This window comes from Aulonocara sp. 'chitande type north' Nkhata Bay, linkage group LG13 (assembly GCF_057382095.1).
Source record: "Aulonocara sp. 'chitande type north' Nkhata Bay isolate Kocher_YH1m ecotype deep benthic linkage group LG13, A_spYH_male_GT1.1, whole genome shotgun sequence".
NCBI classification, from domain to species: Eukaryota; Metazoa; Chordata; class Actinopteri; order Cichliformes; family Cichlidae; genus Aulonocara; species Aulonocara sp. 'chitande type north' Nkhata Bay.
Genome location: NC_141356.1, coordinates 20,310,703 through 20,335,730, shown reverse-complemented (window position 1 = coordinate 20,335,730; position 25,028 = coordinate 20,310,703). Strand labels below are relative to the sequence as shown.

At 41.5% G+C, this 25,028-nt stretch overlaps 1 protein-coding gene across 1 annotated transcript in view; it reads left to right on the top strand.

The window, feature by feature from the left end:
• The window catches only part of adss2 (adenylosuccinate synthase 2), a 28,912-nt gene extending 20,430 nt beyond the window's left edge, over nucleotides 1-8,482 (top strand). The window contains exons 8-13 of the mRNA XM_086259100.1: nucleotides 106-232; nucleotides 1,336-1,490; nucleotides 1,888-2,012; nucleotides 2,665-2,762; nucleotides 3,019-3,168; nucleotides 3,278-8,482. Coding sequence (XP_086115226.1) covers nucleotides 106-232; nucleotides 1,336-1,490; nucleotides 1,888-2,012; nucleotides 2,665-2,762; nucleotides 3,019-3,168; nucleotides 3,278-3,330 — 708 coding nt within the window. The 3' untranslated portion in view covers nucleotides 3,331-8,482. The remainder of the gene's footprint in view (nucleotides 1-105; nucleotides 233-1,335; nucleotides 1,491-1,887; nucleotides 2,013-2,664; nucleotides 2,763-3,018; nucleotides 3,169-3,277) is intronic.
• The last annotated feature ends 16,546 nt before the right edge of the window (nucleotides 8,483-25,028 follow it).

Sequence of the window (25,028 nt, the reverse complement as noted above, 5' to 3'; positions counted from 1 at the left end):
AGGAAATCTGAAAACATTTAGCTGTGCTCTTTGCAGATCTCCCTGTATTTTATTTATTATTTATGTTGGGTTTTTTGCGAGTTTTTTTTTTATTTTTTATTTTAGGACTATGTTGAGCAGATCAAGCCCATGGTAAGAGATGGTGTGCACTACATGTACGAGGCACTTCATGGTCCTCCTAAGAAAATCCTGGTGGAAGGAGCCAATGCAGCGCTGCTGGACATCGACTTTGGTCAGTAAATCAGTGTTTACTTCACTTCTTTGTTTCTTTGTGTTAACCTGTAGTGTCAGTATAAATCTTGTTTCTGATTGCAAAGTGCTGTTTAGTGCACCCACGGTGAGCTGATGACGTTGTCCAAGAAACACTTAAAGCTTTGTGATGCTCTTTGCAAAAGCCTGCATGGAGCTCAGGGTAGGGACGATGGTAAGTTTAAGCGTTATTATTGCGCTTTGTGCATCTGGGCTTGGCGTGCACAATCACAAGTTCAAACCACTCACCTGTGCATGAGCACGGAGGCACCCTGAGTCTATCGGTCAGTTGATCAGAATTAGAGGGCCTCTTTAACTGTTCTCATAATACTTTAAAGTATGACAATTTGATTGTTCCTTTCATTAAATGATACGGTAGACTTAACCATAATATCTCTCTGTAAGAGCATAAACCTGTCATTGAGAGCAGATTAAATTACAGTCAAAGTTCAACATGATCCAGAGACGATGCCTGTAGTTTCTGTGGTGTCAGAGCGAAACACATCCCCTCTTTCTGACAGGCTGGATCTACACATGATCAGAACATGTCACATGGGAGCATGCAGGGTGTCGGCGTTTACATAAAGAGCACTTTGACAGGACACGCTTGATGGTTTAGACACCAAAACTGCTGTTTGATTACATAACAGTCTCTCCTCACAATGGGTTTACCTCCATGTCAGCAGCCTCCAGCAACTGGTTTTGTGATCCCAGCACTTATTTGCTTTTAAAAATTTCCAAGCATGTCATTTTTCTGATTGATTGTTCTGTTTGTGTCGGTCTGTCTGTATGTTTCCTAAGGTGCAACCGCAGGTCTAATCAGACAACAGGACAGACTAGGAAAATTACTTTAAATTTAACTGAGTGTCACGTAGAAGCCATCTGGTTTCTAGTCCAGTCACAGCTTGTTTTGCAGGTTTTGTTACAAATCTCTGGACAAATATGAAAGCCTTTGTACAAATCAGTACAAATCAGGACACTTGCTAAAACAAGCCTGCGATGACATCACCTTTTCAGAGCTCACACCAGTAAAGGAGATGTGACATAAGAAAGTATGACCCGACTTCACCTCTGGTGTCGTTGCAGGAACGTACCCGTTTGTGACGTCGTCCAACTGCACGGTGGGCGGGGTGTGCACGGGCCTCGGGATGCCGCCTCAGAACGTCGGCGAGGTTTATGGGGTCGTCAAGGCGTACACCACAAGAGTGGGCATCGGTGCTTTCCCCTCAGAGCAGAAGAATGTACGAGCACACACCGATACGAAATATAAACACGATAAAAGTTTGGTTCAGATCGGGTTTTATTTTTAATAAGCACGACTTCATATTTCACATGGAGAATTAAAAGCTGCACGTTACATACACATTAACTGTTTCGTACATACAGTATCTACTGTGTCTGCATGGTTAAAACATGGCCTAATCACTTAATTTGTCTGTGTGAAATATGAGTAGATTTTCAAATAGCACCACCTGGAGGAGTTTTGCCACACTGCCAGCAGTAAACCAGCTGTAGCTTAGAATTCGTTTCAAAGATTTAGAGACAAATTTAGAGTATTTTTGTTTTCTGCGATTGCAAACATTTACAGAAAACCTACATAAGAACTGATGTTCAAGTTTAGACTCTTGTTTTCATTAGGAGATCGGAGACCTGCTGCAGACTCGAGGGAAGGAGGTCGGCGTGACCACAGGCAGAAAACGACGGTGCGGTTGGCTGGATCTGGTGCTCATCAAATATGCACATATGATTAATGGCTTCACTGCGTGAGTTTTAAATCATTTTTTTGTATATTTTAAGAGAAAAGAAAGTATTTTAGAGTAGAGTCACAACTCCAGTTAGGATGCTTGGGCACCTTAGGGCACAGTCGCAACACTTTGGCGAGATTATGTCACTAAGTTGGTTTTGTGTCCCTACAGAAGGAAGTTTCTGTATCTTTGATTATTGTATCTAAACACTTCAGGACATCATGTAACCTGTTTATATGTTATATGAAGTATTTAGAGGAAGAGAAGAAGAGAGGGAACTGCTCTGTTAAAAGCTTACATGGATATAAGGGAGTTTTTCCTTCCCACTGTCGCCAAAACACTTGGTCATATGGTCAGGGATTTCTCTGTTATCTCTGTATTATTGCAGGATCTTGACCTTACTATACAAAGCACCTTGAGGCAACTGTTTTGTGAATTGAATTGAATATTGTGATGTGACGCTAATAGGTTTTAGGACCGCTAATAGGTTTTGCCGGTGACTATTATTCATTTTTAAAAAGTCTTGTTTTTCTTGTTTTCTGACAGTTTTTCATCCCTTTTGTCACATTTTGTTTAAAGCAGATTTGTTTTATCTGTTTACTGATTTACTGTAAAAATATATAAAGTATCTTTATCCAGTTGTTGTAAAGCTGTCCGTCTTCTCTTTCAGTTTAGCTCTCACCAAACTCGACATACTTGACGTTTTCACCGAGATCAAAGTGGGCATAGGGTACAAAGTCGACAACCAAACTATACCTCACTTTCCAGGTGAGGAAAAATTTGAACATGTGAGCTATGTTAATGAATTTTGTTTTGCTTGGTAGTCTTAAACTGGATCTTGGTAGGTGGAGAATCTTCTGCCTTCATGGGAGATCATCGGGCAGCCTTTTCTCTTCTTCCAGTCTATTTGATCATTTACAGAGAGCTCCGTTTTCAGAGAGAACACATCGATCTGTTGCTGTTGCCCTTCGAGTGATTCCTACTGTCAAGTTAATGGTGTGATGCTGTTATTGATTTGTGCCAGCCAATCAGGAGGTGCTGCAGCGTGTGGAGGTTCAGTACGAGACCCTGCCCGGCTGGGACAGCGACACTTCGGCCGCTAGAAGCTTTGAGGAGCTGCCCGAGAACGCACAGAAATACGTTCGCTTCATTGAGGAGCATGTGGGAGTGCCTGGTAAGAAGTCACGCATGGAAGTGCAAGAACTGATGAGCAGCTTTTTAAATTGATAGATTTTCAGTATTTCCCCTAAGATGATTGCTTCTTCTGCTTCTCACCTCATCAGTCAAATGGATCGGAGTAGGGAAGTCCCGGGAGTCCATGATCCAGCTCTTCTAGACAAATGGAAAGAAACACAGCCTACCTACCTGTTTTAAACCTCCAAACAAAGACGCCACCGTCATCAGACTGTGCCGGACTGGACTTCTCCAGTCTGTTTGGATTTTTAACAGTTTTAAACTTTATTAAAACAGCATCACAAGGCGCTCTGCTAACATTGCAGCGTTTTGTTTCATATACAACACACTGGGCAACGCCAGCTGCCATCAGGTGAGGGCGTGAAGGAACGGCCACGAGACACGCAGGCACCGGATCGCTCGTTTGGTTGAACACATTGTTTGACTGTATTTTGGTTGATCTATGCTGTGATTTTAACGCGCTGTGTTTTCCCCCTCAGCACTTTAGATGCTTTGGACTGTATGTGCTTTATGTTTTATTCTTCCAGGTGTACGGCGCATCCTCACACGATAAAGGGATCGGTTTATATTTTAAATGTGTCTTTCTGTGTTCTCAGTGTTAAAACTTGCCTTGTCATTCAACTCCAAAAAAACAAAAACAAAAAAAAACCTAGCTTTTAAATTTTTTCCGTAGCTAGCGGTTGCTTCCACTGATCGCTGTGGGAACGCTTGAGTTTTAAGGATTAATCTCAGCAGGTGAGCTCTCCTCTAACCACTAACAGGCACAGAAATGTTAATGTAACTTAGATTTTCGAAGTAAACAAATCAAATTAGTCTGTCAGCACTTTTCCACGCCTCACATTCTTGTGATTAATGTTGTTTTGTCTTTGCACTGTCAGCACATTGTTCTGGTAACATGGGATGAAGGCAATGATTCGATGTATGCTGTTTTTTTTTTTTTTTTTTGCCCAGTTTTCTGCAAGACTGTAATTCCACAGTCTTGATTTAGAGTACTGCATTGAATCCCCACCTTAGTGGATGACGACATTGTTTGCATTTACAGTTCTGTGCAATGAAGACATTTTGTGTGTTGGATCAAAAGGTGATCATGAGAAGAGACACAAAAAAGTTTCAGCTTTTATTCAGTATACATTAAATAAACTTTAGATTTCCTGTTTCTTCACTGGTCATGCCTTTACAGGATTTTACTGCACCATCATGTAGTTGTCAGATTTGTTGGGGTTTTCAGGTTTTTAAGTGCATGGTCATTATGTATCCTGCTGAAGTCCTTTGTTGAGGTGGTGGTGTGCTTTGGATTATTATCTTGCCACATAATAAAGATCCTCCTGATTATTTTGGATGAATTTCTTTGTAAATTGTCAGAGTATGTTTTTGGAGACTTCTTCATTCATTTTGCTACTGCAGTCATGATCAATGAAAGCGACGGAGCCCAAGCCATGACAGCACCTCCACCGTGCTTTATAAATGAGCTTGTATGTTTAGGATCATGAGCAGATCCATGCTTTTCTGCAGACACTGGTCTTTCCATCTATATGGTAGTAGTTAAGCTTTGTCCCATCAGGCCATAAAGCTGTTCCCTAACTGATGGAGCTCATATCTGTACAGTTTTGTAAATTGCAATCCTGCTTTTTGATTTTTGCTGCTGGTGAGTGGTTGGCATCTTGCAGTGTGGCCTCTGCATTGCTGTTCTCAAAGTCTCATTAGTGTTTTGGGGGTTTCCTTGCTGCTTTCACCATTTGTGTTTTATCAGCTCTTGTTTTTTGTTTTGTTTTTTTTTTAGCTTGGAGAGCCATTTAGATGCCTGTTGCTCTGTACATCATTTCTTTTTCAGGACAATCCAGATACTTTTACTGACTTTGCTCAGCTTCTTCCAGTTTCTCAGCTTCAGAATAACATGCTTTTCTCACTGGTCTTCATGTTGGTCTACCCAGAGGTGAAAGCTTAAACTGAGAGGAGATATCCATGATTAAACAATGGACCTTGTGGAACAACACTGTACCACAAACTCACCCATGGTTAGCTGTGGGGGAAAAAAACTACAACTTTAGAAAAAAGTGAAGAAAAATGCAGCTGTGAAATGAGTGTGAGCAACAGGAAACATGCTGTATGAATGTGTGAGCAGTTTAAACATTTTGGTCAGTCCAGCTCAAAAACATCTGTGCCTATTTGAAGTATGGAAGAAAAGCTGCGACTGTGTAAGTTTAGAGACTTAAGTGTCACAGAATCTGAGCAAGCTTCACCATTAAATTCATGTTTAAATATGTACAAAACTCAGTGGTGTTTAAAATTCTCAGTAAAGAGTGAATATAAAATTAGATTTGAACGTGGGCTTACTCTCTGTGCAAACTTGCACAAGGGGAGTCGAGGAATCTGTGTTGGGCTACTGATGTAAGATATCACTGACATCCGCACACAGAGGTTGGTTTGATCTTCCAAGAATTGTGACGACATTTTCTGGAGAATTAATTGATCAGTGTGCTGCGATTTTGTAAAAGTTAAACTTAACCTGTTCCTGGTTATAGAGTCTAACCCAGCTGTCATGACGCAAGAGGCAGGATGCACCCTGGACAAGTCGCCAGTCCATCACAGTCAATACTTAGAGACAGACAGCCGCTCACACTCACATTCATACATATGATCAATTTAGAATCACCCATTAGCCTAACCCCATGCGGCACTTTGGACTACAGAGAACCCAAATGGACGGTGTGAGGCCCAGACTGTGCCGCTCATCTAGATGTAAATACCAGGAAATAAAAGCTGAAACTCTGATCTCTCTTCTCATGTTCATCATTCAATCTCACACACAAATGTCTTCAGTGCACAGCAAAAACAAGTTAATGCTGTATGCTTTTAAACTTGTGTGTCTCCACTGATCAAGAGGGAAACTGGGCTGCTCTTGTTGGACTTGGAGCTAATAATGAATAACATTACTTTTACTGAGACAAAACTGAGTCGGCGTGCATACAATGAATGTCAGAGCAATGAAAATCAGAAAAATGGTATACGTGCCCACACAGTACTAGCAAGCTGGGTACAACTGCAACAGTTTCTGAAAGGTATTATCTCTGTGCTATTTAATATACTGTGTCTACATGGCGTATTATTACTTACGATAGCTACGTGTGGTTACATATTTGGGAATGTTCACGTTCTGCCATGAGTTGGATTTAATACAGTACTGTAAATGATGCAGAAACAGCTCTGATTTTGTTTGTAAACCTAAATTTGAACACTGTTTCTTTTTTAAAGGTGTTGTTAAAGAAAACAGTCCAGCATGAACTGATACAGTGACTTCAATGGGTCTTCTTTTAAACTGAATAAAAAAATAAAATAAAGGGGTCTGTAAATTAAAAAAACAACAACTATATAGTTTGTCTACAAGGTGATTTGGCTTTTGAGGCAAAAAAGGGTGAATGAAACCAGAATCTGGATCTGGCAACCAGACCTCAGAGGAGATGTGAGGTCACCGCAGGAAAAATGGTAACGTGTCTAATCCTGCGTTCGTATTTCTTACTCCAACGTGGGCGTGCTCACAGACCAATGCAGCAAGGCCGCCACGACAGCTGCTTTAGTAGCCGCATTGTTTGAATTGCGTTAATCAGGTGGAGATTCCACGTATGGGTATAAATAAACAGTTTAGATCGGTTTGCTTTGTGCCATCATCAGAGTGTATTTAATATCATCTGCAGCCATTCTGTCGAAGGTTTAAAGGAAGCAGCTGATGCAACATTTTCCCACTTGGTTCAAATGTTGCAGCATGAACATGGTGGTAGTCTTCCACTTTGTTGTGTAAATCGGCTTTATTTATTGTTTGATCTCATCTTAAGATGTCTGGATTTGAATGTTGAAAGAGTTTTCATGTTACTAAGTAAAGCTCTTCCATAACATTGTGGCTCAGACATACTTTTAAAACAAGTGTGACACCTCGTACCTCCCTCCACATCGTGTGTGAATCGAGTCTCTGGATGTAAAAATATTTCAGGACACTGGGATAATATTTTCTGGAAAACATGATGACGTTGTGTGGCAGTACTTCATGTTTCAGTTTGTATGCATATGTGATGATATGATGAGAAATGTTCAATCTTCCTTAATCTCGCAATAGCCAAAAACAAAAACCCCAAATACTAAGAGTTCTTGGATCCAGATCTGGACCTACTGCAGAAGTTAATCACTTTTAATATTTTGAGCAATCCTGCTAACAAACTGAACCCATTGCATAACCTTCTTGGCAATCACAGGAAAAAAGAGAAAGCAGAGGTCTGAATTATCCCCAATTTTTATCCTAATGAGGTGTCGATTCATGGAAGGATGGTGCAGACGGAGTTTAATCATTTTCGCAGCAGCAGCAGCAGCTTTAAAGCTGAGCTGTTTTAAAGCTTCCAGGGTTGAGTTTTGATGTTATTTACAAGCTGGACGAGGTGCTTCGACATGAATGAATCGACTTGACATGAATGTAGCATTTAATCAGACCTCAGAAAGCTCACAGAGCAAATAACGCCTGTGTTTACAGGCTACACATGACATGTAAACAAAACTTTAGGAGTACAATTCAGTTGAATCTTCCTTTAATGAGCTGCAGGCGGCTGCTCTGATCCAAGGTGAACGTTGGAAATTTCACACAGACAAATAAAATTTACCATCACGAAGAATACTCTGCTCTGTATTTTTAAAACCACCTTTTCCAAAGCAAAATAATTAAACTGGTGATGGAAGTTATATGATACTGTATATGATCTGCCTCTCATCTGGTGTCCTAGACATCGCACTTATACAGTGAGGACATAAAAAAAAAAAAAAAAGAAATTGTATTTTTTGTGTTTCTGTTGTTTGTGACTCACTCAACGAAAGTTGGTTTTTCCTCATATACTCTTATAAGCAGAAAAATGGTGTTTTCTGATTTCCTGATTGTCTCCTGCTTCTGTCTGTCCACAGCAGATGTTGGCACGTTTGCTCTCATGAACTCTCTGAGCCTTTATTTCCTTTTTCTTAACAGCAGCTCTGACTTTTTTTTTTCTTCCAGCTGCTGTTTCGAGCGAACTTTTATCCCTTTACTTGTCCAAACTGCCTGAATCATAAACAGACTAAATGGCTGCATGCGCACAATGTTCACACGAAACCTTACCATGTTACACTGCCTCTTTTTGTCCTTAACACTTTTAAACACAGTTTTCCTTTTCAGGTTATAAAAAAAGTCTCCACATCTTGATATTCCTCCTGTACTGCTCGTGTATTTTGTGACTTTGGGATCTTGACTGGAATTTCAAATAAAGTTCTTCGGGTTTAAACAACATTTCGCTGCAGAGTATTTCTTCAGATCTGAGGAATGTCTGGCACCGATGAAAACCAGATTTTATCAGACCTCTCCGTCAGTGTGATCTTATAAACTTTAAATCTTGAAGTTTTGCTTTTAACCTTGATGGACTCTTGCATGCTTATAAGACACCTTGGCCTGGAAACTTTCCTTAATTTTGATTGCTGTCAGGTGAATTTCTTTGGGGGGGGGCTGATGTGGGGATACATCTCTTGTATTTTTTGTGTTATGTTTGTATCACTTTACTTTGCGTGTGTGTGTGTGTGTGTGTGTGTGTGTGTGTGTGTGTGTCTGTACATGTTTACATATCCTTGTGGGGACCAAACATTGGAAGATTACTTGTGGGGACCAACAGCCCTTATGGGGACAAAGTCCCCGTTCCCATGAGTTTGAATTTTTAAGACTCAAAACATAGTTTTAGTGTCAGGATTACAATTAGCTTAGATACAGTTATCACAGTGTTTCCAATTATCAAGAACTGGAGTGACAAATTCAAAGAAGACACTCTGTACAGAAACAACATTGGGAGAGGTAGAAAGTGAAAGATTTCAAAGACTCTGGACAGAAAACTAGTGAGAGATTTGTCTAAAGACCCCAGAACAGCTGAAAAGATACTCGTTAATGTTTTGCCAACTCAAGAATGTAGTCTCAAAAAGGCAACAGGAGTGGACTGTGAGGTTGCAGATCAGTAAAACCTTCACACCTTGAAGTAGGACAACCTGGACAAAACTCATGTACTGGAACGTATTGGAAGCACGTTCTTAATTAAGTTAGGTGAGGTGAAATTACAGTTCTTTGGATACAGAGATGCTGCTTATGCTTGGAGAACAAAGAACACCATCCCCACATTTAAACACGGTGGTTGGAGTATTTTGAGAACTGAAGACCGAGGTCCACCCGAGAAGACTATTGATTAAGAGAGATTTGCCAAAGAAGAATGGGATTGCTCAGGAGATGTGTGCGAGACTTCTACAAACATGTGTGAAAGAATGGGTTGTTCCCAGGAGCTCAGTGAATTCCAGTGTGGTAGTGTGATCAGCTGCAACCTGTGCAACTACTAAATATTGCACAATATTGAAAGACGTGAGACTTGAAAACTAAACGACTACAGGCTGTTCCAGTATACAATTATCTATTAGCATAGGGGGATAATCATTTTAACCCTTGTAGTAAAAAAAAAAAAAAAGCTGCATTTAACTTTTGTCTTAAACACCAGGTGACTATTGGAAGAAAGACTTTTATAAAACCTTTAATTTCAACCAGAATCTCTTCAGCATGAAAAGAGTTTTTAATTTGTTTTTTAAGGTCTTTTGCAAAGGAGATCAGGGCTTTACTGTTCCATATTTATGAAACAAGCAAAGCATTCACATCAAGACCTTTTCATAACTTTTAAATCAAATATTGCTTTTTAGTTGCTGTTACGTCACTTTATTTTAATCTCTTAGCTGCGCAGCGCTTCAATAAACACCTGGTGCTTTTAAATGTCCTTACAAACACATTGACTTACCTATTTTCCTTTTTGTTGCTGATCCTTGCACAATAATTTCGCAGCATGTGGCAGATACAGAGCAACAGTAAATTTGCAGACCAGAGGACAACTTGTTTTGATCAAATCTAGGTTGCAGCTTATTGTCTACCTTATCACAGCTGGAAATAACAGTTTTAAATTGCTTTTGGGAGAGTGGATGGTTTAGATTTCCTGATATACATGCTCTTATATGCATAAATGACAACTGCAATCGCATTTTGCCCAGTTTTTATTTTCTTGTCTCTCACTCTGGTTTAATGCCTGGGATCAACTGCAGGCTAAATCCAAACTCATTTTATTTTTCTTTCTTTTAACCTATTGTTTCTGCAACAGTAACTAGCTTCATTTCTAAAACTGCAAAAAGCATGCTAAAGTTCTTTTTATGGAGAAAATTTAATGTCACTATTTTTTTTTGAAAATATGGGTTTTGACGTGAAACCCATATTGACCTGCCTGGGTCCATAATATAGGCTACCTCAAATAGAGTGTGCAGTGTTGTTAGTTGTTCTTTATTCATGAATGTATCTGCTTCTCATTAATAGGAGTTTGACAACACATCTTTACAGCACACATGCTGGCCTGTCATAGCAGGAATTTCACAGTTATTAATGGTTCTCTATTGATACAGTAACTCTGAAGGCAGCAGTTAAATCTAGTCACACTAGCAAGGTGAAACAGAATCTTGCTAGTATTCCTGTATTCATTACACTTCCAGCACTTTGAGTGATTAGATATCCCATTTACAGTGGCTTGCAAAGGTATTCAGCCCTCTTGAACTTTTCCACATTTTGTCACATTACAACCACAAACATGTATCAATTTTTTTGGAATTCCACGTGAAAGACCAACACAAAGTGGTGCACACGTGAGAAGTGGAACAAAAATCATACATGATTCCAAACATTTTTTACAAATAAATAACTGAAAAGTGGGGTGTGCATAATTATTCAGCCCCTTGAGTCAATACTTTGTAGAACCACCTCTTGCTGCAATTACAGCTGCCAGTCTTTTAGGGCAGCGGTCCCCAACCCCCGGGCCTCGGACCGGTACCGGTCCATGAGTCGTTTGGTACCAGGCCGCGAGAGTTGAGGCTCAGGTATGAAATGTATGGTTTTCAGGGTTTTTATCGGTTTTCAGCGTTATTTTTGTTATTGTTTTTATCGTTAACTCGGTTTTCCTGGGTCTTTTCACGTGTGTTATGAATAAATCTTCTTTTTTCGGTACCGGTACTAGTTTTATTTTGTTGTATTTACCCGCGACACCTTAAAGGCCGGTCCGTGAAAATATTGTCGGGCATAATCCGGTCCGTGGCGCAAAAACGGTTGGGGACCGCTGTTTTAGGGTATGTCTCTACCAGCTTTGCACATCTAGAGACTGAAATCCTTGCCCATTCTTATTTGCAAAACAGCCTCAGCTCAGTCAGATTAGATGGATAGTGTTTGTGAACAGCAGTTTTCAGATCTTGCCACCGATTCTCGATTGGATTTAGATCTGGACTTTGGGCCATTCTAACACATGGATATGTTTTGTGTTAAACCATTCCATTGTTGCCCTGGCTTTATGTTTAGGATCGTTGTCCTGCTGGAAGGTGAACCTCCGCCCCAGTCTCAAGTCTTTTGCAGACTCCAAGAGGTTTTCTTCCGAGAGTGCCCTGTATTTGGCTCCATCCATCTTCCCATCAACTCTGACCAGCTTCCCTGTCCCCGCTGAAGAGAAGCACCCCCAGAGTATGATGCTGCCACCACCATATTTGACAGTGGGGACGGTGTGTTCAGAGTGATGTGCAGTGTTAGTTTTCCGCCACACATAGCGTTTTGCATTTTGGCCAAAAAGTTCCATTTTGGTCTCATCTGACCAGAGCAGCATCTTCCACATGTTTGCTGTGTCCCCCACGTGGCTTGTGGCAAACTGCAAACGGGACTTCTTATGGTTTTCTGTTAACAATGGCTTTCTTCTTGCCACTCTTCCATAAAGGCTAACTTTGTGCAGTTCACGACTAATAGTTGTCCTATGGACAGATTCCCCCACCTGAGCTGTAGATCTCTGCAGCTCGTCCAGAGTCACCACGGGCCTCTTGGCTGCATTTCTGATCAGCGCTCTCCTTGTTCGGCCTGTGAGTTTAGGTGGACAGCCTTGTCTTGGTAGGTTTACAGTTGTGCCATACTACTTCCATTTCTGAATGATCGCTTGAACAGTGCTCCGTGGGATGTTCAAAGCTTGGGAAATCCTTTTGTAGCCTAAGCCTGCTTTAAATTTCTCAATAACTTTATCCCTGAGCTGTGTGGTGTGCTCTTTGGACTTCACAGTGTTGTTGCTCCCAATATTCTCTTAGACAACCTCTGAGGCCGTCACAGAGCAGCTGTGCTGTGAGAGACTGGCAGCTGGAATTGCAGCAAAAGGTGGTTCTACAAAGTATTGACTCAGGGGGCTGAATAACAACGCACACACCCCACTTTTCAGTTATTTATTTGCAAAAATGTTTGGAATCATGTATGATTTTCACTCCACTTCTCACATGTACAGCACTTTGTATTGGTTGATTGTGGCTGTAATGTGACAAAATGTGGAAAAGTTCAAGGGGGCCGAATACTTTTGCAAGCCCCTGTAGTTTAACATATTTAAATATGTCTGGTCGATGCACAAAATTATAGTTAAACTCAGAAACGTGAGGGATTGTCACTTATAATAATAATAATTTTATCTATTCATTATTTATATTTAATAATAATTTATCTTTATGTTTATTTAGTTCATTTATCACATGAAAATTTCACTCCTTCTTTCTTTTTTCTTTTAAATAAATCAAACAACTAACCAGAGAGACATAGGTTAAAGTCACAGCTTATATAACATTTAAGGAAGTTTAAATTAACTACAACTGATGCAAATTAACAACTAATATATTGTACAACCTTGCGAAAAAACATTTTTTTCAGTATAGTTACCAGTTTATTGCATACAATGCACCACCTAGTGGCAGGTTAATGAGAGAAAATGCCCCCCTGAGTTTATTCCAAACAGGTCCTGGATGATTTAGAAAATGACAAATTTAAATAAATATTCAAAACAACATTTTAAATACAAGTAAAAAGCTGCAGATGAAATTGGATTCAGCTGAATAAAGTTACAGAAACAAAGCTTTGGTTTCCAAAAATACCAGAAGATTAAAGATTTAGATTCAGAGGGAAACAGAGCCCAGATGTGGCACAGACAGAAGCACGAGACTTTAAAAAGTGTTACACAGGTGTGCAGAGTTAGGGAGTATTGAGCTGCATCTGACTGAACCGACTGAAGTCGTATTAGATTTTGGAGAAGCTTTCAGGCAGTTCAGCTGCATTAATATTTGTTAATTAATACTGTGGTGACTCCCAACGAAAACATGAGCTTCTCCACTTCCAGCCTGGCCTCCTGTGTTTTTATTAGTGCCAGACTAGACATCACTGCAGTCTTGGAAACCCAGCAGGCGTTCCTGCACATTCCTGTTAATACTGTTAAGTTTATGGATGATCTTTAAAAATTTGAAAACAATTTACAATAAAATCAGTTTAGTATCTTTTTTTCCCCTAAAATCAACATGTGGCTCTTTGTTGTATTTTTTATACATTATCGAAAACCTTCCTGGGCCTGTGTGGAAAAAGTAACTGCCCTTTTTGATAAAAACATGAATTAAATGATTAACTGAGTTTTTTTGGAAAGCTGAGTTAAATTGATTTAGCCACACCCAGGCCTGAACAAAATCACCGACATCTGTCAGTGCGGAAAGCTTTGATTCTATAAACATGAACTCATTTCAACCATAGGGTTTAATATGATGTCGGCCCACTCTTTGCAGATATAACACCACCAACTTTCCTGGAAATACTTTCCACAAGGTTCAGGAGTGTGTTTATAGGAATTTTTGACCATTATTCCAGTAGAGGGTTTGTGACGTCAGACACTAATGTTGGATAAGAAGGCCTGGCTTGGACTCTTCGCTCTAGTTCATTCTAAAAGTGTTCTGTTGGGTTGAGGTCAGGACTCTGCAAGCCAGGCGAGTTCTTCCTACAGTGAGTGTGGTGGAAACTCGCTGATCCATGTTTTAATTAGCCTTGCGTTGTGTAGTTGTGTTTGCTCATGTTGGAACAGGAAGGGGCCATCCCCAAAATGTTCCCACAAAGTTGGGAGCATGAAATTGTCCAAAGGGCCACAGTTCAGTCAGACAAAGGTTGTTCTCCTGGCAAATCCAGACTCATCCATCAGACTGACAGATAAAAAAAAAAAAATGGAGTTGTCATTCTAGAGAACACTTCGCCACTTCTCTAGAGTCCAGCGGCGGTGTGCTTTACAGCACTGCATCCAGTGCTTTGCATTGCACTTGGTGATGCAAGGCTTGGATGCAGCTGCTTGGCTGTGGAAACCAATTCCTTGAAGCTCTCTCTGAATCCGAAGCACTGTGTTGCTGAATTGGTGTTGTTCCAAATGGCTTTCACTATGTGATAATACCATTAACAGCTTATAACCTTACTTTATCCTTATAAATGATTGACCCAATCGTTTTTTAATCTGCTTCTGTGGTCTTTGCCAAATGTAAAAAATAGTTTTCTACATAAGCACTAGAGGGAGCCATTTGACTGCAAATGAGTGCAAAACAAATGACCAGCGAGGTCATTTTCTCTCCTCGGGATTTTTTCCCCCTGTGCAGATATATATAATTCCACAGAAAACCAAATAAACCACACAAAACTAAACTCAAATCTCAAATAAAGGGGTTTGCATTAGCCTCTCTGCCCCCTTTATTTGTATTGACTTTTGCTGTGACCGCAGATTGGCTTTAACCACAGCCTCACCTGCAACTCATTTCCCTGCTTTTGCCAAGCTTCCTCTCCTTATTTGACTGCATCTGAATGCCCCAACAACCTCTAAAAACTCACAAAAACTCACAGAGGAATCGTCCAGATGCGCCTCGCTTTCATGACGAGTACAAAAACACCTCGCCTGCATGTTTATTCATCACCGAGCTCACAAAACTCCTCGGCTGCCCAGAGTGAGGCCATCCTGTTTAATAAAGTGTGTCACCTTGAAGCGCACAGAAACACACGCAGTGGCATCTGGCATGAAGCCTGGCCTTTTTATGTATTGTGTGACTATGTTGATGAGAGGTTGGGAGGCATCTCAGCAGGCTGGAAGGCACCACTGCCCCACAGTTTGGTCTGGAGGTGCACAAACACCTCTCCGCCTTCCTCTTCCTCACCCCTCAACATCTCTCACCTCTCTTCTTCATGCACAGCTCATTCAATGCTGTCTACATAACTCAACCTCCATACTCCACCAATAACCCCTTCAACCTCCCTGCCCCCTCCTCCCCCTTCATTTGAATCCCACAGTGAGGCCTCTTTGTCCAGCATTGTGCTGCGAAGGGAAGCTCAGTAAATGGACAAGCAAATGAGTTTTCAGTCGACTGTGATGTTTGGACACACACTCAGCCTCATGTGCACAAACATACAAGCAAATCACCCATTCAGGAAGCTTTCAGTGTCTTATTGAGCTGAATATCTGTTTGTTGCTTGTCTCTAATCTTGGACCTGGAAACAGAGGCCTCTATAAGAAAGGGAAGACAGTGGCTAGTACACTTTTGACCATATTCACTGTGATCTCCATCTTTGAGGCTTGATCCTTTTCATTTAATATTTTGTTAAATCTTCATTTCTCTGTTAAATGCTGGGACTTGTGGTCACCAGCTTCTTCTGTCAGCCATTTGGCTCCTGGCAGGTAGTGCAAAACTGTGTTTATCTTATCCTTTTATTTGAAACAGCTGCCTGCTGCAGCTGGAAAAGTAACGAGAGCAGAATGAGAGCGAACCAAAACAGGAAACTGTGGGCTGTGAGGCCAAAACATGGAGCTGAAAGATGGTAAAATGTTCCACATAGCAGATCTGGGCTCCTCTCTGCAAGCAGCTTGCTTCACCTTGCGCATACGATTTATTCATTTAAAGAAATAAAAATGTCAACTGGCTGTAACCTTTCTGGAACTCTGAACTGAGATTTAACAAACTCAAAAAAGAAAATTGTCTTAAAATTATCTTAAATATATTATTTTGTTTTCGATTAAAAAAAAATTGGAAAACTGACACAGTTAAGTAAATAAGTTATTTCTTTTTAACACCTAGCATACAGAGGAGGAAGTAAATTTTTTCTATCATCTCTTATAGTTAAAGGAATAGTTCAGTAAGTACACATATTCACTTTCTTGCATCTACAGCACTTTTTTAGAAGTATTAATCCAACACTGAATTTGGAGAAAGTGAGCTTAAGCTTTATATGAAAGGCTTGAAACATAAGAAACAGCTGGCCCGCACTGGCACCTAACCCTGAAAAACCCTGCAAAAAAAAATTGTCATTTTTACACTTGAGCTCCTGTTAAGGTAAAAATAAACGTGTTAATTAACCTAAAAGGTGCTGGTTATATTTGTACAGGCTGCAATAACTTATTGTTCTAAAGTTTGCAGCCATAGACTGAGATCTGAAAATGCACCATGCTCATCATTTCAGCCGTTGCTAAGCTGGTGTTTTGAAAGTGGTTGTGATGAACGAGGTGCAGATCTCACTTAGAACCTTAAAGCTCGCTGCTTTCGCCTCCTCTTTGGTTCTCAGTGTGACCAGAATTGAGTAAATAAAGTTAATGTTCCTAATGTTCTAAGACCATAAAGCCATCAGGAAAGTATTTAAGGAGGTTACAGAGGTCAACTGTGCTCGTTTTTAGAAGCAGACAACTTGCTCCCCTAGTGGCTGCTAAAAAGAAAAGAAGTTTAAGAAGCTTCTCAGTTATCATTGCTTTTCAGAGTCAGGTGCTATATACATCTTTTATATACAGTCTTGCAGATCTTGCATTTATCTTCTAACTCAAAAAGATTCCTAACGCCACAAACTATCTCTTTAAGTAACAGATGTGATATATTGCTGAGGTGTAAGGTGGAAACGTACGCTTGCCTGATGGTGTTTGCCCACAGCTCGTGCTATCTCTTAAGGTGGTCTGACGTGTGTGCAAAGGTCAACAGCTATAGTGGCGTTTAGGTCACACGTGTGCTTTTGTTCAGGCCGAGCTGACCGCATTTTAATGCATTCCCACATTTTAAAGGGACTTTTGACCCCCAAAATAAGTTAAAAATTAAAGATGAATAAAAACATTTTGTTCTTTTCTGGGAGTTTTGTCTTTGAGAATGTAATATCAACCACGCATGGGTAAAGTCATGCTGATGTCAGGTCTTCTATCTGAAGTTTGTAGGTTATTATTCATTTATCTACGAAATCCAGCACACAGTCTTTTATTTGCCTTTTCATTTTATCAAGCGCTACCATTTATTTGATCGCTCTGCACCACTTCTTGAGCAACCCAATGACCCTCCACCCGTGACTCTGACCCCTCTGAGGAATGCGTGGCTGTAAAAAGCCTGTAAAGTTGTTTTTATTCACCAGCTTCTTTGACCCTCCTTCACCTGCTTCAGTTTTTCTCTCCTCCTGTTTTCCAGCCCCTCCCTCCCCTCTCAGCTCCTGAACTGTGGCCGCTCTGTAAAACAGCCCGATCACAGCAGATGTGTGACGACCGGCGCTGCTAACAGCTGTCAGCTCTTATATCAGCTCCTGTTCAGCCTCTCAACCGCCCCCAGCACACACCAGCCCTCAGTTTACGGTTTCCGAACAACAATCTCGAGCAGTTGCGGTGCAAACTTCAAGGGTGTCTGCTTTTTCTTCATGTCTCTTACATATCTGTAACATCTTGCTTTTTCCTTATTCACCTAAACAAAGTAGCAAGACCAGATCAACTGTATGCTTCTATTCAAAAACAGGCAGGTGAAGAGCACAAGAGCTGCCCTTTAATTTTCAGAGGGAAAAAAGTTCTGATTGTTCTTATTATCCTATTGCATGCATGCGGGGATCTCTTTAACTTGGATGTCTTCATTTTATCCATATTTTTTGCTCTATCCCCTAATTATTCACTCAGTCTATAAAAAATCAACAAACTTCATCTGAGTTTGAAGTTTGGTTTATTTCATTTGCTCACGACGACAATCAAAAACACACTAATGTCCTGTTTCATTTGTACTATAACACATAGGTTATGTTAATGCTTTAGTTTTGTTGTCTTATTCTAGATGTCTGCCCATGTTTTGTACTGCAGAATGTTTTTTTTTGCTTCTTCATAGACGCCAAGAGTTTGTCTAACTTTCAGAAATCCAGACAATGCTGCATTCATGCCCGCCTCACTCCGTGATTGGTCAGGTGTGTGGAGGTGTGACGGTAGGCTGGATTTGTAGCTTCTCCAGATCTCACGCTCTTCTTTTATTTCACAGTGTGGCAAGTAAATCTGAGGAGTGACTGTCAGTAAACCGCATTTATGTTTCACCTACTTTTAGTAAGCCAGCGGGTTTTCTTTTAGATTCAGAAGTGGACTGCATAGTTTGTTTCAAGCGCACCCCGGCTCAAACTCTACTTGATCCAACCTCATTGTTTCTTTCTGGCATCCATCCCCTGCTCAGCATCTGGCTGCTGTCCAAGGGGCTCGCTGCTCATCTCTGGCAGCTCTGTCCCTAGCCTGTTACCCCTACTGATCCCCTCCCCTCAGCTGAAAACTCACTCCTGTCTGGCCTTTAATGTGCCCCCAGCTTCAACTCTGTTCCCACTTCCAGCCTGTAAGCTTCAACCCCCTAGCCCCGACCTCGACTCCAACCTCAGGGTCCCAGCTTCTGGCCCTGAGCTTTTACCTTCTCTCCAGCCCAGCTGCTGTCGCCTTCCCAGCCGTCCAGCCCAGCATGAGAAGCCTAGCAGCTGTTGATCAATGGGCAGCCGGGGCCAACGCCTGCCTGTCCCCTCCCCTGACCTCCTACCCTTACACACACATACACACACATGCAAGCACATCCACACACGCGCGCGCACAGAGAGATACACACACACTCACACGCTCCCTCGGGATGCAGCAGATGGGGGTCAGCCAGAGGAAAGGGTTGTGGTGCGCTACAAAGGGTTGGATTAGGTGTGTTTTCTGTGTGTCTTGGTTGTGTATGTGTCTCTTTTATGTATGTGTGTTTGTGTGTCACACAGCTTATTCCACAGTTTGTGATAAATTTGTGCGTGTGTGTGTGTGTGTGTGTGTGTGTGTGTGTGTGTGTGTGTGTGTGTGTGTGTGTGTGTGTGTGTGTGTGAGGGGCTGTGGTTGGACATTTGCTAGCCGCGTGTCCCCAGTATGGACAGGTGTTGGCGTCAGCAGTGTCCAGACTCGTTTCGGCAGCTGCTGCCACCCCGCTTCTCCACCCAGCTCTCCCCTCTCATCTCTCCCCCTCCGACAGATGTATCCACACCACCACCACCTCTCAGCTTTTTATGGGCCCAGCCTGTTTTGACTTTAAATATTTGCCCAGGAGGCGCTTGTTCTCTATGGGCAAAGAGGGATTGAAGAAGAGTGGGGTATGCGCATGAAATGACACACACGCCCATAAACAGGAGTACAGTAAAACTCCAACAGGTACAATCTACGCAAAGCAGTTATGTGTCAGAAATGTGCATATTTGCACCATTTCTTCTAGATTTCAAAGTGCAATATTAGGATATATGCTCATTTTATTCTTAGATTATAAAGTTTTGCTGTTTCCTTACCTTTGTATTCAGATAAAAGCCTTTAATACAACCTGAAATGTTTAATTTAATCTAATGCACGGTGGTTTAACTCTTCGCTGGGGCCTTTGTGGACATTAGGTAAATTTAGTGGCTTTCCTCTGGCATGCCTAACTCCAAAAGACAAAACATTATCACAGCCCACAATTTGAGAATAAGAATGAAAGGGAGTCAGAACTGCATTTAAGATGAATAAAAGTTAGAACAATAAGATTAATCTCTTCTCACATTTTCCTAAAAGCAACAGACAAAAAGCCCCACTGGATTAATTCATTTGAAAACAAAAAAAACCCAAAACAAAACAAAAAAAAAAGGATTAATTCATTTGATTTTGCCTAAAAGTGCAGGTGTACGATATGAGAGAGCTAGAAAAAGCTTTGAGTTGGTAAAACCAGAAAAATGTTCTCTAAATGTCACTCAGTTTCAATGTGTGCAAATCAATAAACATGAATTAATGTGTTGCACTTTTATGTTTTTTAAAGGTCAGTTTTTGTATCATCTTAGAGGCTGACAGCAGGTCTTCATGTGACATAAACCATAAAGAGCCAAATAAGTATGCTTTGTCTAGGGCAGTTATTGTCCTAGTAAGAAGTCATTGTGCCCCTAAAGGTGCAATCAGGTACTTTATTTTCTGAGAGTGTGCTCACACAAACACAGTCATTGTGCGTTGAATGTGAGCCCCTCCTTTTCATGTATACACACCTGGATGGGCAGTGACTGGGGGCTGATTTTTCCTGTTTTGACTCAGCAGAATAAAAGCCTGGTAGCAGCCACACATGGCAAATAAAACTGTTCATCCAGTGATGTGCACCCCTGCAAAGATCAGCTGGCACCTGTGTGTGTGTGTGTGTGTGTGTGTGTGTGTGTGTGTGTGTGTGTGTGTGTGTGTGTGTGTGTGTGTGTGTGTGTCTTTACTGCATGGTTACTCTATACCATGGGTCAGTGATATTCATAGTAAACCTCAGTCTTCGCCTACATTGCATGTTGTATTCTCAGGTCAGATGGTCCTCCCGTGGGCTCAGCCGCTGGTATATTTTTACTTATAAAGCTATTCTCAGTCTGCTTTCATCTTACCTGTGCTATTTCATGCAACACAGCCCTGAATTTTTCTGCCTCACAGAGGTGCATATGAGAACAAAAATGTGAGAAGCAATCAGATCAAACAATGGACAGTCTTTAACGACTGAGCTCCCCTCTAAATATCCTATGTGTTGTCCAGTTTTTCCCGAAGTGTGAACACAGCAGCTAATGTTCGGGCACGTTCACCACTGGGAAGTGGGCAAACTGCTTTATATAGAAGGCTGTCTCACCTCAACCAAACAGAGTATTTCCAGGAGTCCAAAGGTGTTTGAATTGAACTACTTCCTGTTATGTGCCCTCTTTAGGTACATACAGTATGTCCCTAAAGGCCAAGAGGGACCTGGTGGAAAAGTTGCCTGCTGTTGAAAGCCAGGGAAAAATGGTAAGTGGATGCTTGGACATAGCATGTTTTAGATAAAGTATGCCTATTTCTTCCCTTGTGTTATCATAGTTTGCTCACGTCTTTGTGTGTATATTGTGTATTTTACCATAAAAACCAAATTGAGTCGAGTCGAGCTGAGCTGAGTAGGCACTAGTGGAAAAGGGAAATCTTTTCTCCAAAAGGAACATTGTTTGCAAAGTTGCATCTGAACAAACAACGAGACTGCTGGAACAATGTAGACCAAAGTGGAAGTGTTTGGTCATGATATACAGCAGCAGGTGTGTTAAAAACCAAACGCAGCGTGTCAGTTCAAAGGTCTCAGTGCAACTGTCAAGCACGGTGATGGGGGGGTGTAATGATTTTGGCTTGTTTTGTAGCCACAGGATCTGGACATCTTGCAGTCATTGAGTCAACCATGAAATCATCTCTCTACTAATGAATTCTAGAATCAAACATGAGACCATCTGCCTGACAGCTAAAGCTTGGCCAAAAATGGGTCATGCAATAGGACAATGATCCCAAGCGCAGCAGCAAAAGAAAAGAATGAAGGTGTTGCAATGACCCAGTCAAAGTGAAGACTTCAGACTTGATTGAAATGCTGCAGCAGGACCCTAAGAGAGGCCACAAATCTCAATCAACTGAAGCAACGTTATAGAGAAATGTGGGAAAAAATGTCTCTGCAATGATGTCAGACACTGATAAAGTCATATAGTAAACAGTGGAAGTTATTGCTGCTAAAAGTGGTTCTACAAGCTGTTGACTCATGTCGTGTACTTACCTTTTTCTTCATGGCATCTTGTGAAAATCTTTTTTGTGACTGTTCACAAATCAGGACCCTAAAATGTGTCTCCAAATAAAGATTGCTGTTTGGGTAAATTATTGTCAGATCAAATTCATTAAGTGATTTTATGCCGTGCTGAGTTTACAGTTACAGTATCAAACACTGAGCTTCAGATTAAGAAAAAAAAATTCCACCTATATCACTGTGTAAATATTGAAATAATATGCAAGCTTTTGGGCACATTCTTACCTTTTCTGCATCCAGTCAAAGTGAATTTATGATCCCCTTTGATCCTGCACAGTAGCCAAATAATTCCTCCTCCTATAAGGAACCGCCGAGCAGACGTTCAGAGAAGAAAAACCACTGCTGCTCAACCTTTTCCATGTTTTATACAGAAACAAAGGCAGATAAAGTGATGGAGTAAAACTCTACATCAACAAATGCTAATCACAAGGTGACACATGGGCGGCGAAATGTTGTGCTTTTCCAAAAATCTCTAAACACTGACTGAAGCTTCTGCTTGTGATCCCAGAGAGAGGGAGAAAGGGGAGTTAGAGAGGAATGTGGATATAAAAGAATGATATACAGTTGGGGTTTGGAGTTGAAAGATAATTAGAACAGCAGTGAAGGATTCTGCTGCTGATCCCAGAAAAAACACCTCCGCCAGCTGGGTTCAAAGTCCAGGAGGGAGAAAAGACAAGAGGAGGGGAAGACAGAGAGAGGGCCACAGGAAGGGAGAGATTTGGGGATCTAGCAGAAGAGTGGTGGAGCGCACCTTGTTGTGCCATCTGGGCCGACTCCCCCACTACAAACACACACACATATATCTCGTTCCCCTTCTCCTCCTCCTCCTCCCAGCCCATTAGGATGGAGGATTAAGGTGGTGGAAATTACAAGATGCAGCAGACAGGAGCGTACCTGGCAATACATTTAACTGTCCAGGGGAGGAAAATGAGAAGGTGAGAGAGGGGAGAAACCGAGGAAGGCTGCAAAGGAGGAGGAACAAATGAGATGGGTGGGGGGGGGGAGATAATTAGGGAAAAAGAGGACAACACGCTCACATCAGGACTGCAGAAAAAAGAAACTTTCTTCATCGCACGCTCAGCCGACTCATCTTCAAAAGTGGCAGTGTGAGCAAGAGGGTGCCAAACAGATGCTGGTACAATTGCTGCCATGCCCCCCACTCCCTACAACCACCACCACCAACAACTCTGCTCCTCACCCATTCCATCCACCTAGCCAGCCAGGGGGGCGGGGGAGGTGGGGGACTACGGCTATGGATGGCGCCCATATGGCCGCAGCTGATGGGGGTGATTGTCGGTATTGTTCACTTTGTCAGCGATCCTGGGGATGCGGGAGAGAGCTAATGATAATGCAGAGTGCAGATGTGCTCCGGAGCAGCCCAGTCGTTAAGCAACAACAGCTTGTGTTTTGTGTGTGCGTGTGTGTGTGTGTGTGTGTGTGTGTGTGTGTGTGTGTGTGTGTGTGTGTGTGTGTGTGTGAGGAAAAAAGAGAGTTACAACCACAGCTGCTTGCCAGCCTGTCTGCCTTCTTGTGAAGACCTTCTGGAAAGCCCACTATATGAACACACACAACCTTACATGTCACGTTGACGCACACAGACACACACACACACACACACAGCTGTTTGGTTCTTTAATGTTGATCTGCACGTTTACTCATCCAAAATGTTTCCTGTGCACAACATACAGAGCTCGAGCTTTGAGGTGTTTTATAGAAATAAAATCTTTCCAAAGTGAGTTATTTTTGGACTTTTTTAAAGCGTGTTTGCTTTGTCCACTCACTGAAAAAGTGATGCATCGATGGCATTTGGACTGATACTGACCTGCATCCAGAAACAGCCGTGAATAAATCACAGCACAGTAAGTGCTGTGTCCTTATCGAAGGAACATAGTTCCTCCTTTTATTTTTGAGTATTTACTACTTTCTCTTGTTCTGTTTATTTCCTCACATTTCCATTTACCAGACATCACCATACTGGATTGATGATCTTTTCAGCCCCTTCCCTCAAGCCAATCAGTCTTTGGATGCTTTTCTTTGGATATGATTGCAATTCTGTCAGTCTCCAGAAGTCCCGAACTAAAGGTTTCCATCAACCACATGCTGGCTTTACTCCACTACAACCAGCATCTGGACTCCAGGGGATCTTATGAAGATGTATCACGCATCAAACTGCCAAAATCCTTCTCTGCTGTAACCTCAAAAATATTCTTTAATACTACTGATCTCTGATTGAGCTGCCAGTTGTTGTTTTTGTTTTTTGTTTTTATAAAAAGTCAAGAGGACTACCAACTTAATTTTTAGTGACACAACACTCACTGGTCTTGTGCTGCTTTTCATAAAACACACTGGAATCTAAACTGGGGAAGTAAAAACTGCGGTCCAAGACAAATTTAGTGATCAGGTTGCATGCGACATTTCTTTGCATACTTGTTCCCATCATCACTCATCATTTGGTAAATGGTAAATGGTCTGTATTTGTACAGCGCTTTACTCAGTCCCTAAGGACCCCAAAGCGCTTTACACTACATTCAGTCATTCACCCATTCACACACACATTCACACACTGGCAATGCCAAGCTACATTGTAGCCACAGCTGCCCTGGGGCGCACTGACAGAGGCTTTGTGTGAACCAGTGTCTGTAAATAGTTTGCAGGGGTACACAAGTTAGTCCGTGGATTATTTCCTCATGTTGTTACACTATCCAATAAATTATATAAGCTTTGGTCTGAAGAAGCTTCTCAGATGAGAGGTGAAACGTCTTCAAGCAACTTAAAGAAGTCCAGACGCTTTTCTTTGCAAGCTCCTTTGACTACGTTGACCTGGATGACTGAGAACCTTCACAGACAAGCTTTGGTCTTGAATCTCTCCTGGTCATTTTAATGCAGAAGGTTCCGTTAACACCACTGTTAGCGACACTTCCTGACACACGGTGAAGGTTTAGGGTCAATTTTCAACATGATTAGGAAGAAAAACATACATACATCCAAGTCAGGAGGTAGTGTGGCTGGCAGATGGCACAATCACATGAATCACATCTTCAGTGTTTGAGGTCTGGGAGGGGATCATGGTTTGTTTTCAGT